Below are 11,818 nucleotides of genomic sequence, written 5' to 3'. Positions count from 1 at the left end.
CTCTTGGAAGGAAAACTAGAGGCGGAAAGATATAGGCAGGATGATACTTCCAAGGAAGTGACAATGCATCCACTGCCTCCGCCTGAGGATCCCTGGATCTGGACAGATACCTGGGAAGTTTATTGTATAGATGAGAAGCCATCAGATCTATTTCTGGGAGTTCCCACATTTGAACAATCTGAAGAAATACCTCTGGGTGAAGAGACCATGTAACGTTTGGCGACTGAGATAATCCGCTTCCCAATTGTCTATACCTGGGATATGAACCGCAGAAATTAGACAGGAGCTGGATTCTGCCCATACCAGTATTCAAGATACTTCTTTCATAGCCAGAGGACTGTGAGTCCCTCCTTGATGATTGACATATGCCACGGTTGTGACATTGTCCGTCTGAAAACAAATGAACGACTCTCTCTTTAGAAAAGGCCATGACTGAAGAGCTCTGAAAATTGCACGGAGTTCCAAAATGTTGATTGGTAATCTCACCTCCTGAGATTCCCAAACCCCTTGTGCTGTCAGAGACCCCCAAACAGCTCCCCAACCTGTCAGACTTGCATCTGTTGAAATCACAGTCCAGGTCGGAAGAACAAAAGAAGCCCCCTGAACTAAACGATGGTGGTCTGTCCACCACGTCAGAGAGTGTCGTACAATCGGTTTTAAAGATATTAATTGAGATATCTTTGTGTAATCCCTGCACCACTGGTTCAGCATACAGAGCTCAAGAGGTCGCATGTGAAAACGAGCAAAGGGGATTGCGTCCGATGCAGCAGTCATAAGACCTAGAATTTCCATGCATAAGGCTACCGAAGGGAATGATTGAGACTGAAGGTTTCGACAAGCTGAAACCAATTTTAGACGTCTCTTGTCTGTCAGAGACAGAGTCATGGACACTGAATCTATCCTCCAACCATGTTCTTGAAGAAACAATACAAGTCGATTCGTATGAGATTCTGCTAAATGTGAAGACTGAGCAAGTACCAAGATATCGTCCAAATAAGGAAATACCACAATACCCTGTTCTCTGATTACAGACAGAAGGGCACCGAGAACCTTTGTAAAAATCCTTGGAGCTGTTGCTAGGCCAAACGGCAGAGCCACAAACTGGTAATGCTTGTCTAGGAAAGAGAATCTCAGAAACTGATAGTGATCTGGATGAATCGGAATATGCAGATAAGCATCCTGTAAATCTATTGTGGACATATAATGCCCTTGCTGAACAAAAGGCAGAATAGTCCTTATAGTTACCATTTTGAATGTTGGTATCCTTACATAATGATTAAATATTTTTAAATCCAGAACTGGTCTGAAGGAATTCTCCTTCTTTGGTACAATGAAGAGATTTGAGTAAAACCCCAGCCCCTGTTCCAAAACTGGAACTGGCACAATTACTCCAACTAACTCTAGATCTGAATCACATTTCAGAAATGCTTGAGCCTTCACTGGATTTACTGGGACACGGGAAAAAAAAATCTTCTTGCAGGAGGCCTTATCTTGAAGCCTATTCTGTACCCTTGTGAAACAATGTTCTGAATCCAAAGATTGTGAATCAAATTGATCCAAATTTCTTTGAAAAATCATAATCTGCCCCCTACCAGCTGGGCTGGAATGAGGGCCGCACCTTCATGTTGACTTGGGAGTTGGCTTTGTCTTTCTAAAAGGCTTGGATTTATTCCAGACTGGAGATGGTTTCCAAACTGATACCGCTCCTGTAGGGGAAGGATCAGGCTTTTGTTCCTTATTGTGACGAAAGGAACGAAAACTATTAGTAGACCTAAATTTACCTTCTGATTTTTTATCCTGTGGTAAAAAAGTTCCTTTCCCCCCAGTAACAGTTGAAATAATGGAATCCAACTGTGAACCAAATAATTTATTACCCTGGAAAGAAAGGGAAAGCAAAGTTGACTTGGAAGACATATCAGCATTCCAAGTTTTAAGCCATAAAGCTCTTCTAGCTAAAATAGCTAGAGACATATACCTGACATCAACCCTAATGATTTCAAAGATGGCATCACAAATAAAATTATTAGCATGTTGAAGAAGTGTTAGAGGACTCCTCTAGGACCACGACCCTCTTGTTCTCCTCTGCTTCAGAACTCTGGTATCTGCACTGCAAAGTGTAGAGACAAGCGCTTGGAGGGTTGTTTCACAAGACACAAGGATAAGTTTGCAGTACAACTCTAACTTTATTGGTCAAGTTAGCCAGTTATATACATTTCCGAATACATTGAAATCTGTAGTCATTAGCTTATTTCTAAGATAAGAAAAAACATCTGGCATCCTGTAAGTTGTACATCACATTTGTCAGATATCCTTGAAGATATTAAGTAAATTTATGACTGACAGGAAAAAGGAGTAATGTAGGATCTCAAAATATTCCAATCTAATGTATAGCTACCTTTGACCTAACTAAAATTCCTTACATCAGCAGTGTTTTCTCACACATAGCTCAAGGGTTCAAAAGTACATGTAAAATGTGTGTATAAAGGTCACTATGCGTCTAGCTACAATTGAATATTAAAGGGATACAGAAAAGATACATTACAATTAAACATAACATATAAAAATGATACAATGTATATATATGCTCCCTAGATATTATAATATTCTTACAATGCCTCCTTTCATTCTGAAAGAATAACATATAATAAGGAGAAAAAGATTATAGGTTGATATATATATATATATATATATATATATATATATATATATATATATATATATATATATATATATATATATATATATATATCTTAGGATTATTATGAGACCAAAAAGAATAAAACTTTACCTGAGAGTGAGGGTGTGATAAAGAGGGTAGGAAGGATGAGAGGGTGGAGAGTCTTTGGGGGGCTCAATGGAAAGAGTACGTTTAGGAGAACGAGATGGGATAATAGTCAGGTATTGGGGAGTGGAAAGAAATGAAGAAGTAGAAGGTAACATAGCCATGTAAGATTGATCATATTGAACATTGTGTGGTGATGATTTGGTATTAGGTGATGTGAATCTATTAATAGCACATACACTAAGCTTAAACAATAGATATACTAGCAAGATAATAATAATAGCAATAATAATACCTGTAATACGCATTCCAAGGGAACCTATCCATGAGCCAAAACCAAATAGCCAATCAAAACCATCAAAGGCACTATGTGCTTGTTTACGTATTTTACTTTGGACTTCATGTAATTTATTTATATCTTGGTGTATTCTACCTGTATTATTGGTAATAAAAACACAACAAGTTGCGCCAATCTTAGCGCACACACACCCCTCTGCCGCTAAAAGATAGTCTAACGCCATTCTAATTTGGAGAGTGGTTTGTGCAATTTGTTCTTGTCTCATACTGAGTGATTCTATAGTGTCAGTAGTGTAATTAAAAGCCTCATCTGTGAGTGTTGCAAAGAGATTAAGCTTATAATAAAGTCTAATGGATGCTGCGCTAGGTACCCAGGATGCAGACCATATTTCATTATAACTAGTTTTAACAGTAAGGCCTGATGCAGATGAGTCTCTAAAAGCTGCGCTTCTACGCCGGCGAAGTGTATCTTTAGGCAGTGTGTTGTGAGTGCGTATTGCAGGGATGATATATCCTAAATAGCATGGTGAAAGATGTGTGCATGGTATCATTTTTACAGCCCATTTTTCACATAACCAATAATAACCATAAGGTAAAGTGGGTGTAGGTGGACATAATGGATTCTTACGTAAGGAACGGTTACCTAAGATAGTTGCACCTGTAAAAGTAATCATTTCAGTTACAGTTAATCTATACCAATCATAAATGATTTTGTGTACTGGATCTAATGTTAGAGATTTATTATAGTACAGAGAAATATAAGTGTGATCCCAAATGGAAATACTGTTACGTGTTCTATCTATTAAACCACCATTGTAGGAAAATAACACAGTTGGGGGCCATGTTTTCATAGTATCTGGGTAAAAAATAGAACCATTATGATTCCATGACATTATGGAGCCATTATTAGCATAATTTACAAGGTGTACTTTTTGCTTTTCTGATAAGTCTTTGGATGAGTTACTAAATGTAAAGTTCCACATAGTATGTGAAGTAATTAAATGATGTAAATCGTCAGCGTTGAGAGGGTGACCATAATATGGATATCCCCACTTCTCTCCATGAGGAGAACAACCACAGACCCAGCATGGTGTTGTTTTATTAGTCACCTTATATAAGTTCACAGTGGTTTTAATAAAAGTATTGCCTTTTTCCCATGATGTGAGATGTAGATCTCTTAACCTGCGGGAGTGCAACATATTGGCTTTTGAGGTGTCATTATTATCATCGTGCAGGGGCGCACCAGGACTAGGGATTGAACTTGGACTGTAGGTTGGGACTCCAATGGCTACAGTAGCCACTAGGCCAATGGCAGCACCAGCAATGACTGTTATGAATAACACATAGATGATAGCTCGTTGGGTTGGGGAGCGGGCACTGTAGATCCAGCGTCTGTCTTCCAATTCTGTGGGAATATCTTGATCCTGCTGTCATGGATCCATGTTGGGCTCTCGTCTGTGAGAACTGCGGTGCGTGTTACTGCAATGACCTCTGTGGGTGGTCCAAAAGGAGGATCCAGACTTTTATTCTTGTGCAGTCGCTTTACCAGGACCTTGTCTCCAGGCTTGAAAGGATGTGTCGGTGTACCTGAAGGGGATGGCAAAGAAAGAGATACATCACCATAGATACTGTTCAGTTTCTCCACAAGTTTCAAAACATATTCTTCTTGGATCACATTCAGGTCTCCCCTTACCACAAGAGCACCTTTATGTTTGCACCAAGGAGTAGGAAAGGGTCTGCCCATTAAAATTTCAAATGGTGAATAACCCGTAGTGGCGCTAGGGGTCATTCTGACTTCTGCCAATACTGCAGGTAAATGTTCAGGCCAATTAGTAAAAGTACCATCAGTTCCCTTCCTCAACTTTTCCTTTATAGTTCTATTCATCCTCTCTACCTGACCTGATGATTCAGGATGATATGGGATATGAAATTTCCATTCAATGGACAGCAGAGTACAAACCTGTTGCGTTACTTGAGAGACAAATGGAGTACCTCTATCACTATTTATCTGTAGAGGGCAGCCAAATCTAGGTATAATTTCTTTACACAAAATTTTAGCTACTGTTTTAGCATTTTCTTTTGCTGTGGGAAAAGCTTCTACCCATTTACTGAATTGGTCTACAATAACCAGCAAGTATTTTATGCCTCCTTTTGCAGTAGGCATATGTGTAAATTCAATCTGTAATGTTTGCATAGGACCATCAGGTGGCGGTAAATGATCTAATTTACCATGTATTGTACCTCCAGGATTATTGCGTGCACATGTTAGGCATCTACTTAGTTGTGCATCTATTAGTGAGTGTAAATCATGTATTACATACCGTTGTGACATGTTATGTTCTGTATTTTTCTTGCTCATGTGTCCAAAACCATGATAATGTGATATAAAGAGTGGAGCTGCAGCTTTGAGAATACCTAATCTCCCCTATTTGTCTGACCAAAGACCCATAAGGTCAGCAGTCAGACACTGTTTTTCCCAATAAGCAATGTCATGTTGTGTGGCTGATTGTTGAAGTGAGATTAAATCTGCGTCTTGTGCTAGCAAAGGGATATGTACCATATGCAAATAAGAATCAAGTGTGTGTGTGTAGTCTGGGTGTTGTGGACCATTTAAAGCAACATGTTTGGCTACATGGTCAGCAAAATCATTTCCCAAACGAACGTCAGAATTATCAGAGCTATGGCCTTTACACTTAACAATGGCAATAGTTCTGGGAAGTAAAAGTGCTTTTAGAAGAGCATTTACTAAGGTTGAATGAGAAATACCTTTACCATCAGCAGTGACAATTCTCTATTACGCCAGATTATACCAAAGTCGTGTACGACACCAAAGGCATACCTGGAATCAGTGTAAATTGTTACATCTTTGTTAGCAAAAATTTTACATGCTTGTGTGAGTGCAACTAGTTCTGCAGCTTGAGCAGAAACAAAAGGTAAAGAACCTGCAGTTAAAACAATATTTGGGAGTTGTACAACAGCAAAACCTGTAAAAAATAAACCATCAGAGGGTTTAGAGCATGACCCATCTACAAAAACTAGGAGTAGAAGAAAGATCAGAGCGAGGTGAAGTATCATTTTGAATTAGTTGTAGACAGTCATGGGTGTCGTCAGTGTCAAAAGGAGTGAAAGTTAAAAGTTGATGTAAAAGAGGAGCAGGGCCTCCAGAAGGAGAGATGTATTTGACAGTAAGATTTGAAGTAGATGTGAGAATGGTTTCATAGCCGGAACGGCGTTGTGCTGTCATGTGTTGTGTAGTGAGGTTACTGAGTACCTGTAATACCTGATGTGATGTGTGAAGTATCAGCGTATGGGATAGTACAAGAGTCTGTGCTTTCTCAACCATCATGGCACAGGCAGCAGTGGCTCTTAAGCATGCAGGCATACCCTGGACAATGGTAGGTAACAATTTGGAATAATAAGCGACTGGCCTGTATGCTCCCCCATGGTCTTGGGCAAGAACGGCAGTTGCGGTCCCACCCCCCTCTTTGCAGTATAGATGAAATGGCAGTGTGTAGTCTGGTAGGCCCAAGGCAGGGGCCTTGCACAAGGCAGTTTTGAGTGCCTCGTATGCTTCATTCAGGGATGATGTCCAGCTGATGAAGGAAGAGCAGTCTTTTCCTGTAACTGAACGAAGAATATGGTCATAATAAGAACAGTCAGGTATCCATTGCCTACAATAAGTAACCATTCCTAAAAAGGAAAGCATAGCTTCTTTGGTTTTCGGCTTAGGCAATGACAAAATAGCTTTAACCCTGTCATGAGAAAGCAGTCTTTTTACTGCAGCAAGGGTGAAACCTAGGTACTGTACTTCAGGTTTGCAAAGCTGGAGTTTCTTTAGGGTAACTTTGTGACCAGTGTCAGCCAAGTGGTGCAGCAAGAGCAAAGAGTAAATGTTGCAACAGCGTTCATCTTTACTACACAGTAAAAGATCATCTTCATACTGTAGCAAAACGGAACCTTCAGGGGGTGACCATGACTCAAGGGTCTTGCGGACCACGGCGGAGTAGGCAGTCGGGCTATCAATAAAGCCTTGTGGCATTCTACAGTATCTATATTGACTGTTTTTGTATGAAAAACTAAATAATGGTCTTGTTTGAGGGTCTACCGGTATGCTAAAGAAAGCACTGCATAAATCAATAACAGTGAAGCAAGTGGCATCACTGGGGATGGATGTGAGTATAGCATTTACATCTGGTACTATTGGGGCAAGTGGTTGGACTAGGGCATTTACAGCTCGCAAGTCTTGTGTCATTCTCCATGATACACCATCCGCCTTGCGGACAGGGTTAATAGGTGTGTTGTAAGGTGATGTGGTAGGTTCAATAATGCCTTTCTGTAATAATTCTGCAATGATGGGAGCTATCCCATCCTCTTTGTCCTTTGACAAAGGGTATTGTTTTATGTATACTGGTGTAGAGTTAGGTTTAAGTGTAGCTTTGTATGGTGTACAAGAAATAAGTCCAGGATCAGTAGAAGAATTTGCCCACAGGGATGGGGGCAGACTAGCAAGTGTAGGAGGGATCTGCAGAGCTGGGGGCTCTATGGTAACCATACATAAGGCATCAGTACCCTTAGGGGGTTGTATTGGTATGTACTTAGGTTCATGGAGGATGTTTAGGCCTTCTTTCCATAGCCATAGGTGATCTTGTGTAGTGACAAATACCTGAGTTGGGGTTATGTACAGACCATCAGGCTCTATGGGTCCTGTATCATGCACGGAAACTGAGGAAAGAAAAGGATTCTCATATGAATGGCAAAGAAATTTGCATTGCATGTGTCACAGTTGCTATTTGAGTCTGTTGATTGTCAGAAAAAGTAGTGCATTCATCATGATACTTATTATCATACATGCTCTCATCATTACCAATGATTAAAGGAAAAGCTAAACAATCAAAGTATGATATGTCAGGTACTTTCATTTCATCCCATGGTGTGTCAATTTGTATACCTCCTTGTGGATCAATTTGAATGCCAATACCTAATTGACCTAACAGGTCACGTCCCAATAAGTTTACAGGGGACTGTGGCATAATGCGAAATTTGTACATTAATGTGACATGTGGTGCTGATGTAGGATGTACAAGAAGGGAGGGTGTTTTGGGACAAAGGAATGGGACTCCACCCACGCCAACAGATCTTTCACATGTATTAGTAATTGGCCCTTGATATTCATGTTTAGAGATGCTAGAAGCACTAGCTCCTGTGTCAACTAAAAAATCATAAGGAACTTCATTGACAGTCATAGAGATGAGAGGTAGCTCATCCCATGAGTGTGTAATTTGAGCCATATAACATGTGAGGAGTCCCGTCTGCTGGCTGTCCTAGTAAGTGTTACCAGCATTCCAGGATATGGGAAAACGTACTGCATTTTGTGATTGCATGCGCTGCTGCTGCTGTTGGTATGTCTGTGCATGCTGATTTGTGCCTTGTGAGTTTTGTTGTGTGTACTGTGTCTGTTGTAGGTGTGGGCAGTCTCTCTTCCAGTGATCTAGGGACCCACAATTAAAACAAGCTTGATTACCCTGATTACCTCTATCATAGTATTGATTACCATTTCCAGTTTGATTATTATGTGTATTGCCATTTTGGCCATTAAAGTTTTGATTATTGTAATTTGGATTTTGATTAAAATTTGGATTTTGAGTAAAATTTCCACCTTGATTATTAAAATTACCTCTACCTTGTCTGTTAAAATTACCTCTTTGTTTATTTCCTCGTCCTCTATTTGATTTATCACCTTGAAAACCTGCAAAATCACCACTGAGTTGTTCAGTAGGAAACACACCAGCTGCGTCTTTTTCCCTCACCTCCTGTTCAAACTGTAAGGGAGTTTTCAAATGTATTCCTGTTAGAACTTGCTTAATAATTTGTGCTGTTTGTGGCAACATATTATTCAACATGTATTGTACATACAGTTTACCCATATTGTCATCTAAGTCTAAACAACATTCTTGTATCCAGCAATCTCTGAATCTTTTTATAAACTCTGAAACAGATTCATTTTGTGTTTGTTTGCATGTTGTGGCCCTTGTAATGTCTTTCCTGTCTCCACTTTTCTCTGTAAAATACTTAGTGATGCTGTCCCACATTCTCTTTACATGTTCTGTGTTTTCCCATGCATATACCCCATCAAATCTAGGTTTATCATATTCTGGGTGTAACTGTGGTGCCATTACTACAGGATCTATATCAGCATACTTAGTTATAAGGCAAAATAATATTCTGTAATCAGGACCTCCTAAATGCATGTATTGTGTTATTCTTTTTAAGTAAGCTAAGGCACCTGTAGGACGTTTAAAAGGATCAGGACATTTTTCTGCCCATTGTGCAAGGAGTGATGTGTCTGGTGGTCTTATCATTACAGAATTTCCTACAGTGACAAATGGATATGCTGCTTCTGTGTCTGTTTTCTTTAACTTTTATTGTGTCCTCACTTGCTGTGCTAGCTTCCTGATTAGATTTACAAGCATTTTTCTTGCTTTTGCTAGCTGTCTTTTTATCTTTGCTAGGTTTGTTTATTTTTACTGCTACGCTAACTTCCTCAATGTCACTATTCCCATCTGAATTACATTCTTCCTCACTTTCGCTATTCTCTGTGTGTACTATAGAACCTCTTGTCTTTTTAACCTCTTCATATCTCCTTTCTTTTCTTCTTACATCCCTTATGTTGTTAACCTCTTCTTCATCACTGTCATTCTCTCTGTCTGATTTAACCTTTTGCTGTCTTGTTCTGCTTCTGGATCTAGTACTACTTGCAGATGTACTTTTATTAATTCCCTTTTTGTGTGATTTTGTTTGTTCTATTCCTTTAGTGGATATAGTTTTAACATTAACTTGTTTATTAGGTAATTCCTTATTCTGCTCAGAACTTTCATCTTTCCAATTACTTTCTATTTTTTCATCATTGGAAACCTGTTCTCTCTCACTATATTCTGACTGATAATTATTCTCTTTTCTGTTATCTTGTATTGTGACAGTCTTATGTGCTTTTCTCTCTGTTTGTTTATTTTGTGTAATGTCTTTGTTTGATATTACTGTCTCTAGCTGTGTTTTAACTATGTCTTTACTTCTTACTATTGTTTCTGGCTGTCTGTTAACTGTAACATGACTTATAGTTGATGTTTCTGGCTGTGTGGTAACTGTGTCAATATATACAGCTGCTGCTTGAGGCTGTGTATTAATTGTGTCATTATGTATTGCTAATGTTTCTGCCTGTGTTTGAACTGTGTCCTTGTGTTTAATTGCTGTCTCTGGCTGTGTGTGAAGAGTGTCACTACATATTGCTAATGTTTGTGGCTGTGTCCCTTTAATTTCTGCAGTTACATTGTCTTTTGTTATATCTGAGACTATTTTGCAAGTTGTAAGACTATCTTGAATGCATTCACGTACTACAGGAAGTCTATAATTGGGTCTTTGTAATATCGCTATTATTGCAGCCGCTTCCTCTAGCTATTCAGTGTCTTTGCTTAAGGCAGACAAATTCAGGATATAATTTGTTAAAGGGATGTCCCGTTGCAGTAGCCTGGGACATTAAAGGGGCAGACGGAGCTGCACTATCAGAGTGAAGCAAATATGGAGGAGGGGAATTATTATCTGTCCAAAAACAAGCCATTTTAATCCACACTTCCCCACATTCTTTCATGTACTTTTTATTCCATCTTGGATCCCCATATAATAAAAGCTTACCATTATTACCTTTTTCACCTATGCACATAGATTTTATCATTGTTATATATGGTTCAACTAAAGAACCTTCTCTGGGAAAGGGATGTGATATTTGTGGTATTAAACCTTCGGTCCATTTACAAAAATTTAAGAGAAATGGAGAGCTATAATATTCTCCTATAATTCTAGTTATAAATTCATTAGGTGTTTCATCAGGTAAAGGCTTTGGGATAATATTTTGTAAACTAGTTTGACTAGCATTAGCAGGTAAATCTTTAGAACTTTTATATTTGATTTTCATTTGTTTAGAAACATTTTCTTGTATACTATTGGCAGATCCCATGATAAAAATTTATCACTTTAAACAAAGCAATTAGAAAATGCAAATGCAATACAGCAATTTGAAGTGTGCAAGCAGGAAAACAAATGCAATACAGCAAGTTCAGTTTATAGCAAGCATGAAAGAAACAGATTGCGCATAGAAAAAAAATAGCAAAACAATTTCCAGGCTGATACCAGAGTTTATGGATAATATGCAATAATTTTTATGAATTATACCCCTTTTATATTACAACATATATACCGCATACAACACTATATACTTCAAATACCACATTAAATCCTTATATTCCAACAGAGACTCGAACTCCGTTTTAACCTTAAAATACTATTTCTTTCATGTAATTAGCAAGAGTCCATGAGCTAGTGACGTATGGGATATACATTCCTACCAGGAGGGGCAAAGTTTCCCAAACCTCAAAATGCCTATAAATACACCCCTCACCACACCCACAATTCAGTTTTACAAACTTTGCCTCCGATGGAGGTGGTGAAGTAAGTTTGTGCTAGATTCTACGTTGATATGCGCTCCGCAGCAAGTTGGAGCCCGGTTTTCCTCTCAGCGTGCAGTGAATGTCAGAGGGATGTGAAGAGAGTATTGCCTATTTGAATGCAGTGATCTCCTTCTACGGGGTCTATTTCATAGGTTCTCTGTTATCGGTCGTAGAGATTCATCTCTTACCTCCCTTTTCAGATCGACGATATACTCTTATATATACCATTACCTCTGCTGAT

The 11,818-nt window shown here is 38.9% G+C and overlaps 1 protein-coding gene across 1 annotated transcript in view; it reads right to left on the bottom strand.

The window, feature by feature from the left end:
• Window positions 1-2,724: 2,724 nt before the first annotated feature.
• The window catches only part of LOC128648813 (syncytin-2-like), an 80,104-nt gene continuing 71,010 nt past the window's right edge, over window positions 2,725-11,818 (bottom strand). The window contains exon 2 of the mRNA XM_053701687.1: window positions 2,725-4,666. Within this exon, the coding sequence (XP_053557662.1) occupies window positions 2,785-4,278 (1,494 nt within the window). The 5' untranslated portion in view covers window positions 4,279-4,666 and the 3' untranslated portion in view covers window positions 2,725-2,784. The remainder of the gene's footprint in view (window positions 4,667-11,818) is intronic.

This window comes from Bombina bombina, chromosome 2 (assembly GCF_027579735.1).
Source record: "Bombina bombina isolate aBomBom1 chromosome 2, aBomBom1.pri, whole genome shotgun sequence".
NCBI classification, from domain to species: domain Eukaryota; kingdom Metazoa; phylum Chordata; class Amphibia; order Anura; family Bombinatoridae; genus Bombina; species Bombina bombina.
This window is presented reverse-complemented; position numbering and strand designations above follow the sequence as displayed.